The 18,087-nt window shown below is 39.5% G+C and overlaps 1 protein-coding gene across 3 annotated transcripts in view; it reads left to right on the forward strand.

Moving 5' to 3' along the window:
• The window catches only part of kiaa1549la (KIAA1549-like a), a 107,039-nt gene that overhangs the window by 25,379 nt on the left and 63,573 nt on the right, over positions 1–18,087 (forward strand). The window contains exons 2-3 of one of the 3 annotated variants that reach the window (XM_085358703.1): positions 570–613; positions 16,326–17,010. In XM_085358703.1, coding sequence (XP_085214829.1) covers positions 570–613; positions 16,326–17,010 — 729 coding nt within the window. Of the gene's footprint in view, positions 1–569; positions 614–16,290; positions 17,011–18,087 lie in introns of all 3 variants that reach the window. The other 2 variants (XM_085358704.1, XM_085358702.1) reach the window with 2 other exon arrangements.

The raw sequence follows: 18,087 nt of genomic DNA on the forward strand, positions 1-18,087 counted from the left end.
CTAATCAGGCAGTGGGTAAGAGGAAAACTAACATTCAAAATAAAAATAAAAAGACCACAAATTACAGAAACATGAAGACAGAGACAGACAGTTCATTTCCCCTTAACCTCCTAGGACCTGGCATCCAAATACATGTGGACATCATAATTTGGGTTGTCTAGACCATACTGAATTGATATCCACTTATGAGGAGATTATACTGCCAATTTTCTATCGAAATTTAAAATGAATGTCCTCGTGTGTGTGGATATCAGGCCCTTGTAGAGCAAAATCAGGTGAAAAGATAAGTCTTTGGTTTTACATTCATCAGGTCCCAATCAGCCCAAATAGCAAAGAGAAGATAAAAATGCATGCCATGAAAGAGTTCGGGTCTTAGGAGGTTAATGATAAGATAAATGCAACATCTGCAGTGGAGCATGCTATAATAAACCAGAACTTAAACCCAGAATGAGAAAAACAAACAAAAAAACTCTCAAATATTTTGCTTTTCTGTCTCATCTGTGACATGCTGTCAGTCTATCTTGGGGAAGTATTTCAGGTGGTCATCAGACATGATGGTTACAGCATAGCAGCTGAAAAAAACAAAGCAAAAACTGGGGCCAGATGGGTCCTTGTCACACACAGCTACAGCGTTAGCTTTAGCTGTTGGTGCTGCCAACTGTTTAGGAATGTATGCAGAACCTGTTTCTGCATACAACCTCATCTCCTCTCTCTGCTGGAGACTGATGTTACTTTGAAATACGCTCAAGCCAACCTTCCTGACTTTCATGTTTTCATGGTAGTTCTCATTAGCATGTTGATGTGCTTCGTGATCTTTGTCACGTGCATTTTTATTCCTGTAGTCTGAAAGATTTTAATGTAATCCAAATACCGAAAAAAAGTATTTTCGAGTTATCACACTTATTGAAGCCTGCTTTAAGCTTGTCGGTGCCATGGTTGTCTATGAGCACAGTTGGTTTGTGTTGTGAACAGGAAGGAAGAAAGAGTGATGTTTTATGTATGTGTCTGGCTATATTGGTGTATGAATAGTGCCTCTACTTTTGCCACTGAAAATTTTAGTGCTTGTGAGTGCTTGACTCTTCCTGTGTGTCTCAGAATAACATGTCTCCTGGTGTGTGTGTGTGTGTGTGTGTGTGTGTGTGTGTACACTTGAGTTAAAGCCTGTGTGTGCACATGCACAATGCAGCAGCCCAGGATGTCTCCCAAGTTCTGTTTATGCCAGACTGACTGACCTACTGAGAGCCCCAGAGCTAATCACATGACTGCGTAAGCCAGTCACAAGGGACTCTGCGACAGAGCAGCACAGATGAGGCGCCATGCTGCCTTCCAAGTGTGGTTGTTTCTTAATTATTGCATGAGTGCATACTTATTGCCTTCCTCACCCAACCTCTCCCTGACTCTAAAGATGTGTGAGACTGAGCGCTTGTGTTTACAGACATTTAGGTTGCTTACAGCTACTTTGGTTCTTAGTTTAGTTTAGTGGTGCGCATCATTTCTCATGATCGAGCAGATGTGTTAATACACAACATAATACAAGCTGAAGGGTAAAAAAATGTGCTCTAATGTTTTACTGATGGCGATATATCTTACATCCCTCTAGGCTGACATAATTGAATAAAGTTTGTTCTTTCTCACAGTGATGCAATTAGTTCCTTAAAATTCAATGTGTCGCTGAGAATGAAAAACTGCGGGCCATCAGACTCTAACATTGCTGTGCGTGCGCTTAAGTATTGCAGTGAAGTGATGTCACCCGAGCAGACAGCAAAATCAATTTCCAGAGAATGAGTTTTACAGTGAGACTTCAAAATGAACTTTAAGAAATGACAAATTGAATTTTTCACACATACACTTGCTCAGTTTGGTGAAACAACTAGTTTGGCTTTAGGTCAGATATTTTAATATAGAAAATATATTTTTAATGTAAAAAAATAAATGCTTTGGGCTTAAACTGTAAGAAATAAATATGGAAATTTACAGTAAAAGTTTGTTTAGCTTGTTGTGCTGACTGGCCCATAGTTTTAAGTGAAAAATTGTTGTTAATTTGTTGTTTATTCATGATTTATTCATTTGTTTTATTTATTTGATATTCATTTTAATTTTTTTTAACCCACTGTAAAAATCATACATTTGAATAGTCGATGTAAGTGAAAAAAAACAGGAATGTTCTGTCATTTAATGGCTTATGTACATCTCTTTAACTTGTGTCGTATGAATGGCTGTGAAGGAACTGTGGAACTTACAAAAAAACAGTTAAAAGTCTAAAATGTGTGCCTTGCTTCACAATCCAATCCTCTCCAGATTGCTGGGTCTTTATCGGGTCAATTCTGGCCCCATTTTTCTTGTAAAACAAAGGGGGCCTAGCAAAAAATGTTTGGGAACCACTGCTTTAGATCACAGATTGCATGGGTATAGCTGCGATGGTTGTGGACACTTGTTTTTCAGATCTTGTCTTTAATATTTTGGTCACTGCTTTGTTGTTGTTGTTTTTTTTCACACCAGCATAGATGAGATTGTGGAGTGCTACATTATCAGCTAAGGTGAGCAGGATCAGTGAGCAGGCTGTATAGGTGCAACTCACAGACACGTAATAATGGTGGTTAGCACTATTGTCTCACAGCAAGAAGGTCCTGAGTTCAGTTCCAGCATCAGGCTGTGGTCTTTCTGTGTGGAGTTTGCATGTTCTCCCCCTGTTTGTATGGACTCACTCCAGGTACTCTGGCTTCCTCCCACAGTCCGAAGACATGCAGTTAGTGGGGATAGGTTAATTGGAAACTCTAAATTGTCCATAAGAATGTGAGTGCGACTGGTTGCCTGCCTAAGACTGGCAACCAGTCCAGGGTGTACCCTGCCTCTCACCCTAAGACTTAGGGTTAGGTTCCAGCCCCCTCGCAACCCTGAAAAGTATAAGCGTCAGAGAATGGATGGAATCTCGATGAAATTTGCTACATAAGCTTTAGAAATTCTTTTTATAAAACTAAAATTCGGACAAATTACTACGTGTAGTAGCTGATCTGAAAGCCAAGGGTGACATTACATCTGTATTACGTGTACATTGTTGACATTACGTGTCAATGTTCATCAAAAAGTAATGAGCCTGTAATTTTTAGAATATTGTAAAAAAGAACAATAAATGTGTGTTTATTTTTAATTAATTTTGCCATCTCACTGTACACAATGCTGTAGTTAAAGGAAAGGAATAATGTGATTAATGTCTGTGTTTTCATACATGAGTAAAAGCAAACAAGTACTGAAGGCCTGGTAAAACCCCCTTGTGCATTTTTGCTGGTAATACTAAGAATAATTGGTATAATTATAATAATATCTTTACTGTGGATACAGATAAAAACACTTAAATACATGTCTGTGTATAGCAAGACTATAAAAATGTCTTCTAAGAAGTGATTTAAAGAAACTTACTGATCCTTAGAGTTGTATCTCTCCAGGCAAGTTGTTCCAAAGTCAAGCCTTACAAAAAGCATCGTTAGCTTTTAGTTTGGACTTTGGCATAGCCAGAAGGGACTCACCCGAGCATCTGAGGCGGGCTAATAAAGGGTCAAAACTTCTGCTTGTAGTCTGGGGATCGACACATGCTGTGCAAAAGTGAGAATCTGAGCTGTGAAATCTGAACTATTTGAGCTGAGAAAGACATTTTTCATTTATGCCAGAGAGGAGGTAGCTGCGATAGCTGAGCCTCGGGAAAATAAATGTGTGGATGTCTTTCTTCAGGTATGAGTGTGAATTTATTATTAAACGCAAGTTAAAAATAAAAGTACCAGTTTCTTTGAGATTGAGGCTCCTTCTGTGAACAATCCATTCATTCTAACAGGCTAATAACAATTCCCATGGAGGGAAGCAGTAGGTGTAGGTAGCAGCCAGACAGCCTAAATATTGCAAGACAATGCCAAATTCCTGATGAGAAGCAAAGCAACACAGAGGCAGTCTGCCAGGCAGCTACAATATGAATCAAGCAATTAGATTTCCCAACTGAGTGCCCTGGATTATTTTGCTTCCTGTTAGTCACCTGGCATCTTCTAACGATCTACAAAGCAACGTTAAGAATACTTTTCTGCCAAGTTTCTGACATTTCTTGAATACCGTGCAGTAATGACTCGCCATGAGCTGTTTTACACTTGTATTTACACTGACCAACAACAGCATGTCGTTACCTTAAGTAAAACTGCAAAACTGCACTTTGACTTTCTTCCTGCATTCCTTCTGACACCTCTTTCACTTTTGACCTTTTTTGGCTCTTGTCATCCTGATGCTTACATCCTTTTTGTAATGTGTTTGATAAAAACACTTACTGTGTAGCAAAATCAGGACATCTAGTCACCCTTTCTTGCAACGTTATCTTTAATGACTTTTGGTAGTCGGAAAAGAGTGAAGTGCCCACTCCGGGTCAGGGACAAGTTCCTGCCCCAAATGGAGTATCTTGGGATCTTCTTCGCGAGTGACAGGAGGGAACGGGAGATTGACAGACGGCTGCAGTGATGGAGACACTGTACCGGTCCGTTGTGGTGAGACAGGGTGAGAAGTTCAGCCATCTTGGAGGGGCTCAGAGTGGAGCCGCTGCTCCTCCACATCCAAAGGAGCCAGTTCAGGTGGTTCGGGCATCTGACAAGGATTCCTCCTGGGCGCCTCCAGGAAGAGTTGTTCCGGGCATGTCCCACCGGGAGGAGGTCCCGGGACAGACCCAGGACATGCTGGAGAGAGGACTTTTAGTAGTTTTTGAGGATGTGACGAGGTGATTGATTCTCACTTTAGGGTGTCAAATGTTGTTGATTTGCATATGGTACAAATTCCACAGGACACCTTGTTCGAGCACACGGGAATGTCTACATGAAAGAGATCCTGCGTGCATGTATGCACCAGCATATAGAGAGCCCCCCAAATATCTTTAAACCTGCGCTAATTTTCCAAGGCTAAGACTACATCAAAACTGTGATATTGCATAATGTGATAAATGCAATCAATGGTTATGGGTGACTGTGCTATGGATTATGTGTTGCTATGATTTTAGCACATTTGAGTTTGTGTAACATTTTAACTGTATCTCCAAAGCACTTTGAACCTTTGAACCCAGAAATCCAATTTGATACGAGTTGATGTGGTGTAGTCAGTCTGTTGTGTGTTGTTGTATTGTTGATCCTCTTCACCGCAGAAGAACAATTTGTCCAATCAAATATGTGCTAAACCCCACAGTGAAACGGAACTTAAAGCGCCTTTATCTTCAGTAATGCAGCATATTTCCACATGAAATCCTTTAGATATGATTGGATCAGTCAAAAGCGGGCACGGATTACCAAATATGCCAAGAGAATATGGAAATAGAGGCCAATGCAGGGATAGAAAGATGCAGTGACCTCCACATTCTCCCCATTCAGCTGTGCTCTGAAACCAGAAGCGTGTCCATGCAGCAGGATTTGCAACTTCATATTAGTAATGATGGTGGTTCAGTTCTTACTAGAAAACATTGCAGAGGTAATTTAAGCTGCAGACCCAGCAGGCGCCAGACCAGGTTATGAGCAAAAAATCTAAATGTGCAAAACTAATCAGTTCTGCAAAATAGCTTCAAATTTGGTCCTCAGTGTGCAGAAAGTAAGACAGTATGTGTTTTTAAGAGGACAAAAAATATAGATTCCTATTTGTTTTTTTCCCCCTGCTACAAACATTTTTCTTTATTTCGAGGTTTCTGCTGAACAAATATGACTGATATTGTCTGACACACCTCAAAATTATTAAAGCAGCACATTAACTTAGCAAAATACACAGTTGTAAAACCAGTCGAGTCTTCCTGTGTTTTATGGGGCTGAGGCTATCTCCAGCCTTTCTTCCTTTATATAGCATTTTTCCAGGCTTATCCTTTTTAATATTTTTTTTATTTTATCTACATTTTTTTTTTGTAAAAACACTGTGGGAAAATATAGCATAATTCAGTTTTTCTATTTCTTAGTGTAGTACATACAGGCTGAGGCGGCAAGAGCACCTATATTCTTTTCTGTAAAGTACCCGACCCTCAAAAAAACAATAAAGAAACCGATAAATGACAACATCAAAACACCAAAAAATATATATCTTTGTAAACCATTCTTTAAAACACACACACACACACACACACACACACACACACACACACACACACACACACACACACACACTAAATTTGTCAGCATCCTACCACAATTTACACATTAATCTCCTTTAAACACCCTCTTTTTTTCTTTTAGTCACATTGCAGATCTCTTTCAAATCATATTTGATGTCCAGAAGTACAAAATCATCCATCCAGCTCTGGCTTTAAATATCACTTGGCAGAGATATACCAATGCTACTGCATATTTCACATCAGTAATGTCTAATAATATCAAGTTTGTAATGGCTTCCTATATGGTGGGTTAGGTATTTTAATATAGGCCACACAGCAGGGAGACAAGCCCACAGGCCTCTCACATCAAACACCAGCCAAACCGCTGGAGGTCTAAATTTAATCCACATGTCATCCGATTAGTCTGATTTTCAATCAGAACTAATAAATAGTAAATAACTTCAAACAAAGCAGCCATATTATTTTCTCTGTTGAGGGGTCTGTTCATGCAGCCAACTAGTGCATGTAATTCCCCAGTGATCATAATTGTATTATAGATAATTCAAGGTTCTTTTTATCTGTAAACTGTTGGCACAGTACGATAAGCCCTCATATGCATTTTCATCCTGCCAACAAAAATAATGTCTAATGTTGCCTCTTACGCCAAGCCGTGAAACTGCAGGGCACCACTGTGACACGCAGGTGGGACTCGATTTCATTTCTGTAAAACATTGTGGGTGACTGATCACATAGTGTAACTCAGACTAGAAGCTAGAGGCTGTCTGTCAAGCAAAAAAAAAGAATGCCGAACATCACAAACATGCTCGCTTTTGCCTTCATTTATCAGCAGATATTTGCGGTGCATGAATTCCTTATCAGTGTAATTTTCTGTGTTTACGAAACAAGAGTTCATTTTGTGCTCTGTTCACTTGTGAAGTTGTTGCGTTAAATATGTTATTGTGTTTGTTGTGATAACATCATACTTCCTTATCGCTCATTCTTATTGTTACAGCTGCCGTTCAAGGTGATACACAACAGACGTCTCAGACGTCACAAATAACCAGAACGCTGTGTCTTTCTTTATCCGTTCTAATGGTTACCCCGGTGACAGCATCCCTGTGGTTGCTGTGGAGACCCAGCAGCAGAGGAAGCCCAAGCTTGTTGTCAAGCTGAACGAGGCTGTTGATTTACTGTTACCTCAAATAGGTTTGGGCTCCTGCTTTGCTTCTTTTCATCTTTACCTCTCAGTTCAAACCATCTGACACAGAGAAACTTGACAGGGTAATTCTTTTGTATTGACCGGTCTGAACTGACCCAAACACCCAAAATGTTTGACTTTAACAGCTGTGAGGAAATGACATTTCAGCTTGACATTTTGTGACTTTCTGTGCTCTTTCATCATAAGACTACACACACACACACACACACACACACACACACACACACACACACACACACACACACACACACACACACACACACACACACACACACACACACACACACAGCAAATATAAGTATATATATAAACAATTATGGAAGTAGGCCTAATAATGATAATGATTATTGTAACTCCTTGTACTATGGTCTTCCCTCTTCTCTTCTTCTTAGACTGCAAACAGTCCAAAATGCAGCAGCCCGCCTTTTAACTGGTACCAGGAAATTTTGCCATATTACCCCTGTCCTAGCTAGCCTGCATTGGCTGCCCATAAAGTACCGTATTCAATTTAAAATATTACTTCTTACTTTCAAAACTATTAATAAATTAGCGCCAAGTTATCTTAGTGAACTTCTCAAACCACATACTCCTGCTAGAACACTCAGATCTGCCACTCAACTACTTCTGACCCAACCCAGATCTCGACTGAAGTCTCGGGGTGACCGTGCATTTGCTCTGGCTGCCCCGGTACTGTGGAACACCCTTCCTCTCGACCTCCGCGCATCTGATTCCATTGCACTGTTCAAATCACGATTAAAAACCCACTTATTCAATCTTGCCTTTCCCTCTAGTTAATATTTCTTTTATGATTTTATATCATGCACTTTTATGCTCATTTAAATTCTTGTTTGCTCTGTACCTGTTGCTTTCCTATGTATTAGTGACAGTTATCTGCTTGCATATTTAGTACTTGCTTTGGTCCTATTTCTATTATCCTCCTCCTATACTCTATTTTACTTGTTAAGCACCTTGGCATACCCTTGGTTTTTAAGTGTGCTTTATAAAGTTTATAATAATAATAATAATAATAATAATAATAATAATAATAATAATAATAATAATAAGATGATTATTTGGAAAAAACCCCCAACAACAAATACTGGAGCCCCGTCTATTTGCATGTACTGATTTCCACTTTGGCTCCAAACTTTATGTTGTTGTTTTTCTACTTTTTCACATATTAATATGCCCCAATAACCAAGCACCTCTCCGACTGTCAGTGTCTGTAGCTACAATCCAAGTGATCACACTTTCTTGGCTTTTGAAGTGGAATATTGGCCAGTTCCAGTCTGGCCCCTAAACCCTGTCCCTACTCATTTTCAGTCCGTTTGATGTTCACATGGAGGGTCCACAACATTAAGTGATGTTCCAGAGCAGATAGCCTTGAGTGGAAGTGGGCTATAAAGCTTTCATACCCTGATTCTGCTCTGCTGCTGGCTAACTAACCAAACTTGGGCCCCATATTTACAGATATATTGCATTTATAAACACAATTATGTTTGCACGTAGTCTTTTTGCATGCCACTTCAGAAGTCATGTTATTTTTATTCGTATAACAGCAAAGAGCAAGAAAGAAAAAATGAAGTGAGACCAAACAAACATCTGAATGAAACTGAAATAGGCTGGATCTCCTAATTTAAACTAGCTGTAAGTGAGACTGCATGGAGCTGAACACAGGGGGGTGTAGGAATTAGAGCGTGTAGTTCCAATCCATATGTAATATACGTTATATAAGGTTTGCATTTTCATTTAGAGTTTACTGGTGGAGAGGATGCCGAGGACATAAAATAATCGTAATCATGAGTAATGCTACAAAAAATAAAAAGCAATAGAAAAACAAGTGGAATTATTGTTCAGGCTTTGAGCATCTCTCTGAGATTTTATTCCTCGTGTTGCTGATTGACAGCTCTTGGCCCTCATTTGGAAATGAAGTGCAATCTTACTGGGAAAAGATTAATGAATGCTGGCACAAGGACTGTAAAATATGTCTGGAGTGCTGCGGGATTAAATGAGCCGGTGCTTGTGTTTTTCGATAGTTTCGATAGTGCTATTTTTCACTTTCTGTGTGAAGTTTATTAGTGTAGGATATTTCAGCAGTGATCAAACATCAATTTAAACTTAATCTCATATTCTCCAATGGCAGGCTTGCAGCCTTGGCGAGTCCAAAGCAGCTAGCTCATGGCATTACACAAGTTGCAAGCAGAAAGCAAGTGATAAGTTGAGGAAAACAAGAATTGTATTATATGTAGAGGGTTTCAGCATATTTGCTGCTTACAGCTTTTCATAAAAACATAGAGATATTTATGTTATAGCCCATACTACTGTTTGGGCAAGGATAGTAGGCAGCACTAATAATGTATGAATTTAGAATATTTATGAAACAAATATAAAAGGGAAAAATGTCTAAGCTACAGGCACAGTTTCCTCTTATTTGTCTTGTGTGCACAAATCTCCTGATTTTTAGAATTGATCACATGGACATGGATGCCACTACTACAGTGCAACTATATATGTGTAGCAAGTCCATTCCCCCATGAAAATAGAACTGAATAAATGTAACCCATTCAGATATTGACAACAGCTGAAATAGCAGCCGTTGCATTAATACTCACTGATAAGCTGCATTGTGTGTGTGTGTGTGTGTGTGTGTGTGTGTGTGTGGATATGCGTGTGGATATGCGTGTCCTCTTCTAACTGTTTAGTGATACAACTTTCAGAAACCAAAAAGCTTCACCATTAGCCACAATTTTTTATTGTGTGCATTAAATCCATCACTGTACTGTGTGTGCATGTAACTGCTGTTTCAGTTCAGCCAGAAATAGACAACCAGAGTTGGAAAGAGCAGTGAGGCAGTGGCAACAGATCCGATGCTAACTGGAGCTGACGTGATGCTGGGTTGCAAAGTAGGTTGCAGATGTGCAGAAAATTGTCTGCGAACTTGGATGCCTTAAATGGTTCCTTGCATAGGATCGCCACATCAAATCAAATGTTTAATGATCAGCTGTATTCTGGAGGTTTCCACAATTTGGTTTGGCTTAAAGGTGTAAATGAGGAAAAAAACACAAACAGTACATATTTACATTAATTTAACTATAAATCCTGAGAAAAGTAGGCCTACTTCCCTGTTATCACACTCTTTAGTCGGTGTGATATTGTGCTGCACTCAGCTCACACAATGGGTAGTTGTTGTTGTCAGGCAGTTTTCTTACACTTTGGCAGCTCTTAGCAGTATTACTGAGAACACGGCACACTTTCCAAATGCTGCTTTCTCCCCTTCAGAGAATAATAAACTTCTCAGAACTGCTGCTGCATTACTTTTGTTTTGCACATACACATTATGAGAGACAGATTGTTTTAAACGCTCAAGAACCTAAATAATTGCATTATATCACATGAGCATTTTTTGCATCCTTGTGGAAATTTTGGGCTGTTTCTCACACAAACAGATGGAGTGTCTGGGTTGCTTCAGTGCTGTCAGATCCTGTCAAAGCAACAGTCCTGGTCATACTAATATGCTGGCAGACATCACTAAAGAATTAAACTAAAGACAGCAACTCAAATATTAACATAAAAGCCACCTTTTGAGTACGATTTGATTAGTACGCCTCTTTTTATTATCACTGACTGATTTAATTTTTTCTAAATATCTATTTTTTTTTCCAACAATCTATCCAAACTGCTTTCTGTTCTTGCCTCCACACAGACAGATGGATGTCCTGAATAGTCCCAGGAAATGGTTACATGTCCATCCTGTTGGACGGCCTCACTGTGTTGGATAGAATTTATTGGCTTGAGACTACCATTACGCCCACTGAGTCTCGTACCACATCGAGTACATGAGTGCTTTGTGGTTAGAGTGGGAGTCCTGGTAGCAAGTCAAACACTTTATTTTTTAAAAGGAAAAACAATAGCATTGAGAAAAAAAATTTCCATGATCCTCACAGTCTCGCTTTACACAGAGACCTTGGACCTCATTCACAGCACTGTGTAGAGACAAATATGTAGATAGGTGCTTAAACCATGCAAATGCTTTAAACACCAGTCCACAAAAAAATTCAATTTTGTCCCATGAAGTTGTTCTTACTCTGCACAGAAATGTGCAACTCCCAACGGTTTGTGTATGTGCAAATGATCAAAATGTAAACACACATGCATTGTACAAATAGTAATTCATATAGTGCCAAACGAGGAAAAAAAAGTTGCCTAAGGCACTTTTTACTGTAAGGTAAAGATCCTAGAGTGTTCAACAATCAAATAACCCCCTATGAACAAGCACATTGTGACGGTGAGAAGGAAGAATTTCCTTTTAGCAGGAAGAAACCTCCAGCAGAATGAAGGACCGCAGAAGGCAGTCCAGAATAAATCTGTTTCATTATCCTAAACAAAACTTTAAGAACAACATGCACACTCGTTTTGTTTGCAAATGACAAACACTTTTGCACACATATTAGTGAATTTGGCCCCTTAGCATGTTGGTTGTGAGTGTGATCTCTATTTGTCTTACATTTTAGAAATTACCTTAACTGAAAAATCACCACCAACTGGTGAGCTTTGAAGCTTTAGACAACAAATGAATGTAAAAATACCCCTGCCAATGATCTGGATTAAATTCAGCTGAATCAGTTGTACATACACATGCTCTGAGGGCAGTTGCAAATTTGTTTTGCGTATTCAGCATATACCTGTAATTCTCTGGCAAACTGTCCAGTGTGTACCCTGCCTCTTACCCTTTGACAGCTGGGATAAGTGGATAAGCTGTTAACAAAATAAATAGACCATATTATTCAGTCCAAGCTTGATTTCCAGCGAACGAGCTAAAATAATGTACCCTACAGTAACTACCCAGTCTGGAACAACAGTAAGTAAGGTAAAGACGGATGATTTTCATTAAATGCATTTATATGATAGAGTTCACTAAACACTTAAAGTAAAAATTCAGGTCATTTAAATGCTGTTTTTGCTCTGTGTTAGCTAGATATGTAAATGCACAACTGTACATGCTGGGAATACCAGATTAAAATAAAATAGACTAAACATAAAAGAAGAAGCTATAACCGCAAGGGTAAAGGTCATGACAACCAATTCTTAAAATTTTGCAATAAAAATGGTAACATGTTAACATTTAGCCTTTCACCACTGCTAATTTAAGAGATAAAGATGCAATTTGCAAGCTAGTTTTTAATTACATTAAATACATTAGTATTAGCTCAGGTAGACCAACTAAAATATACACTAGATCACCAGTGATTCATTCCTTGGAAACTTTGATAATTACAACAAAGTTTCAAGTAAATATTTTAATTTGTGAAAGTGAAATGGAAAATTGTCCCTCACAGCAGTGCTCAGTGTGCCTCACTTTGAGATAAGACTTGTAACCATCCTGAGCAGCTTTTGTGCAATCGTTGTTGATAAATGAATTTAATGTCTTTATAGAACACCAGGCTGAATGTGACATGATGACATCTTTTGCTGAAGGTCCCGGCATTGTGAGCGCATCCACTGATTGCATTGTGTATGTGAAAAACGCTCTGCCTGTTACTAACAATGCTATTTTATTTGGCCTAATGAGTTGAAACTGCAGTGTCTTCATTAGTGCACATAATGTGACACTCTTCTGTACTGCAGGGTGGTACTGCAGATGTACTATGTAGTTTAGTCACATAGACAAATCTTGCCTGCAGCTCTGAGGTGGAGATCAAGACATTTAGATTTTTTTTAATCCAGCATGTGTGATAATTACCTGAATGAAAACCAGCCACCAGTTGGCTGGTTGGCAGACTGAGCTGCCACACTCCCCCTCCTCAGTTTTTCTCTCCATGTTGACGACCAATTGGCTCAGTTCTGTTCTCACACTTCCTAACCACCTGTCCTGCTCAGTCAGAGCGGCAGCATGGATCAACTTTTGTTGGCCGGAAGCTTTGAGCATGGAATACAGGAGTGAGGAAGGCAAAGCCCTGACCAAAGAGATTATACCCGGATATTATCACAGGCACCTGAAAATAGCAAGCCGAAGTGGTCAGAAAGCTTGCAGTGACCTGGCAAGGTTTTACAGGTTTGTGTTGGCATCTGCAGAGATGCAGTGGGACATCAGCAGAAACAATGCCAGCTGGAAACTCGCTATCGTCAATACATAGTACGACCTAAACGGCCTGCTTTGTGCATCGTTTTCATGTGATGATTCTCATAATCTGCTAAAAGCCGAATGTTCTCACATGGACATGCTCAGTGTGTCTTTTCCAAATAGAGAAAGCATATCATGTCTGGACAGATCTACATTTATCCATCTTTAATCCATATTTTCTGTTCCGCCATCCACCTACCATCTATCCATCCATCCTGTCCATATTTGTTCTCAGTAGAGGTTCTTCTATCCTAGTGTTTTGTCAGAGGTCTGATGGTAGAGTCGCATATGTTGCTCTCAGCCTGAGCAGGTGGCCAACTGTTGGCGGAGAAAACACTCAAATCACTGCTAACAGTTATGCATATGGTAAAGGCCTTCCATCCTCGACACCGTCCATCATTCATTCATTCCATGACCATTCATTCATCCATTCAAATAAACAGATTCCTGTTAGATACTTAAAGAAACAAAAAGTTGACTATGGAAAGAAAACACTCCTCAATAAGTATTGTGTACTTGTGTTTGTACAAATTACAGTAAATTAATATGCTCTGTACCACTTTTACTTTTAAACATTATCAAGAACTATGTGCCAAATGTCAACTTTTAGGGTAGATTTACTAATCACATTCCTCTCAAGGTTATTATAGTTAACTAAAACGAAACTAATAGCTAAAGCTAGATGTAAAAAAAACAAACAAAAAAAACATTTTAGTTAAAATACAAATTTAAAGGAACTCAAACGATTTTTTAAACCTATAAAACAGATTAAAATAGAATAAAAATCAGAGCAGAAATATCCGTTGTTTAAGTATCAGCGTGTCTTTTATCCTGTCTTCCTTCTCTCAGCCCAACCGGTCGCAGCAGATGGCCACGCCCCTCCCTGAGCCTGGTTCTGCTGGAGGTTTCTTCCTGTTAAAAGGGAGTTTTTCCTTCCCACTATCGCCAAAGTGCTTGCTCATAGGGGGTCATATGATTGTTGGATTTTTCTCTGTATCTATTATTGTAGGATATACTGTATAATATAAAGCCCCTTGAGACGACTGTTGTCGTGATTTGGTGCTGAATAAATAAAACTGAATTGAATTGTTAGTTTGTATCGAAATTGTATCAAAACTTGCCTGATGAGTTTTTGATGGACATGTTCATTCAGACTTTGGAGGTCTACAAGACTGAGACACCACTGCTTTTAATAATTTCCTTTTTTATTGTAATACCTGTACGGATTTTTCAAATTCTCCCATTTACTGAAAACAATAAAGCTACCACAAAAGACTAAGCTAAAATGAAATATTAAAAATAAATAAATAAATAAACTGAAACAAGAAAGGACATTAGAAACTAAACTTAATTAAAAGCAAAGATTGCTATTGGAGCTTAGCTTGCTATAACATAAAGCAGCTGCAATATAAATTGCAGTAGCTTAACTTCCACTTTAAATGATATTTATAGTATGACATCCTTTAATGAGGAACAGATTGGTGGTAGTTAATAGTGCAGTGGTTGAAAGGCTTTCTAGCAGGTGTCCAGAGGATATACAGCAGCTAAGCTCAGAGCTAGTTCTATAAAGCTTCTCTTGCTCAGAATCACTGTCTTTTAATTAACCAATCCTCCTTAGAGACATGGGGAGCGTGGGAAGTGTGCGTCACACATGCACACTTAACACACAGGCTAAAATGAGTGTGTGCTGAAAAAAAATCTATCCAGATTTACTTCTCTTATAATCTTTTGGCTGGAAACCAAAAAAAAAAAAAAAAAGAAAAAAAACCCCTCCAAAAACATGCAGCATCTACCTGGATTGAGGCCAAAACCAAACCTTTTGACTTCACAACAAATGAGCAAATGCAGTAAACCGTACCACCCACTGAGACGTCCAGCAAGCCAATCAGACGGTCAGTCTTGTATTTCTTCCTTGTTCATTTCCACTAAGGCAAGGTGCCTTTGAGCCTGAATGTATTAGGCAGGATGATCACCTTTCTCTGCCAAACCTTCAGGCTTTGTTGAGAAGATGAAGACAGTTTACAGAATGGAGATAAAGGCCGGAGCTAAATGCTTTGACTGAATGTTATCTTTGTTGCTCCATTTCCACGTATCATCTGATGTTTACCAAATGAAAAATGACGCCACAAAACTGTGATTACTTAAAAATAAGCCACACCAAACTTTGCCTGGAAAACAGATCATTCTCATCATTTGACTTGTGAGCTGAGCGCTTGTGTATGTTCTAGGAATAATAACGCCACGCGTAGCACAGCTAACCTAACAGATCAGATTAGTATCTGTGAAATCACAGCTGATTAGGATTTGCGTGTGTGTGTGCGTGTGTGTGTCCTAATGCACTCTGGAACATCTAAATTAATTCCCTATGCTTTATCCTCTAAAAACATAAGTGACCTACTTTAGACATTATTACTATTTTCCACAGTTGCAGTTTTAATCCCTTTGGATAAATGTGTGAGAGACAGAGGGGTAAAAAAGAGAAGGTGTGTGTGTGTGTGTGTGTGTGTGTGTGTGTGTGTGTGTGTGTGTGTGTGTGTGTGTGTGTGTGTGTGTGTGTGTTTTGCAGAGAGTGAGGGAGGAACTTTTATTTTTTCCCCAGTGATGAGCAAAACAGTTAAAATCTCCTGGCATCTGGAAAGTTGTGATGGCATTATGAGGACTAATGATCTGAGGATTCCAGCTGTGTGTGCTCACAAGTGTGTGTTTGTGCATGGACGGGAACGTGTTACCATAAAAGTAATTGTCTAGCTTGTGGGACTGATGAGTCAAAGACTGCTCACTATTGTGCCGTTGTCCAGAACTCCTAATTAAACTCTATTCTTTCTTTTTCTTTCCCCATTTCCTTCTCCATCACTCTGTTTCCAGCAGCTGAGGGAGGTCATCATGAGTCAATGAGGCAGGCTGACTTGCTTCTGGACCCCGCAGTGACTTCCAACCTCTCGGCCACCCCTGGGATTGGAGACAAAGCTGGGGCTAACAACAAGGATACAATGGATGGGCCTCACACTGGTCCTGATGCTGGGTCTGAAGCTTGGCCTGAGGCAAAAGTGTTTGCTGAAGCCAGAACAGCAGTTTGGACAGAAACAGAAGCAGGAGTGCGTGCTGAAGCAGGTGGCAAAGTCTTTACCGAGACTGGGATTATGACAGGAACTGGTGCTTGGGCTGAAGTCGGAGCAGAATGGAGGCCCGTAGACACAGAAGGGGAAGACCTGCCGAGCATGCCTGGGGACACAGCTCCCTGGCTGGGGCAGCGGAGGCTACAGACAGATGGAGAGGAAAGAAGAGAGCAGGCAGCTTTCTCATCTGTCCTAACCATGCTGGCAGAGACAGCAGAGCTGCAGGCTCCAGTGGTTGGAAAACCTTTAGGGCTGCTGTCTAAAGCTGCTTGGACCAAAAGCTCCTCTTCATCATCGGCCAAAGCCACCTCCTCCTCTACGACAAAAGCATCCTCTTTGCCTTCTTCCTCCACATCCTCCTCCTCTCCAGCTAGTACACTACAAGACAGTCACACAGCAGGATCACAGAATATATCTGTGCTTGTTGTCAACACTAACTACTCCAACAGCAACAGTAGCCCCACCATTGGTATGTAATATTTCTGCCATTTGAATATGTTTCACATTTTTACAATGATTACGTGTTAGCAACCATAACTAGACACTGCTGACTAAAAAATAGTTTTTTCCTAAAAAGGAAAAACAAGAGAAACAGTGTAAGGAGTTGATGAAATTGTGTGTTCATCAGCATGAGTATTTTTCACTAATTATCTTGGTAAGTAGTGGTTAGACTTCGAGTACAACAGGGAGCAATGCAATTTTGAGGAAACATAACTGAGATGAAGTGTACTGTCTTCATCTTCGCTTTCGTCATTTCTCCTACAAATATAATACATACAGTTAAAAAATAACTTTAGTTTAAATATAAAAAAAATGTTTTTTTCAGTAAGCATTGATTTGCATACACATCATGATATAAGCTAAAATACATTTAGTTTTTTTTTTCATTAAACTAATCGGTTCTAAGATTTTTGAATTAGCATTAAGCGGCTAATTAGTTATAGCTAATTAGCCTGCTAGCTTAGCTTTCATCTAAGATCCACTGCTGTTAACAAGAAATCTGGGCCTGTTTTTGCTCCAAACACTGGTTCATGGGTTACATGCAATGCAACGGTGTCCTGTATACAAAGTATAATTCATCTGCTGTGGTTCATACTAGTTTGGGTGGATGTTTCATACTATAGCCTGACCCTCAGGATTCTGGTATCACTTCAGTGTAGTTAAAAGAATGAAATGAAACAACCCATGCAGTCTATACAGTCTGCTTAGAGAGGCAGGAAGCATGCTATTTATACTAGCATAACAAAGCTGTTTGACCCTCTGACTCCGGCCAAACTTTAAACTAGCATAAAATAGGATCACACTGTTACCCACCCACCAACATTTAGCTACTGGAGCTAAACGTGTGTGGAGCTGTGTGTGTGACTTGCAAATTGTCTCAGCAGTTTCTCACCTTTCTGAATAGCAAGACTCCTCTGAGGATTATGTGCCACTGAACGATCATGCACAACAATGTAGTATTGTATTTGGCATCCCGTGAAAAGTAATCATAAAGAGACTGCTTTAATGTGATCACCTGATTGCAGGGACTGTGGAATTTAATTGC

This window comes from Diplotaxodon limnothrissa, linkage group LG7 (genome assembly GCF_057381915.1).
Source record: "Diplotaxodon limnothrissa isolate DT_005_m linkage group LG7, D_limnothrissa_male_GT1.1, whole genome shotgun sequence".
NCBI lineage: Eukaryota > Metazoa > Chordata > Actinopteri > Cichliformes > Cichlidae > Diplotaxodon > Diplotaxodon limnothrissa.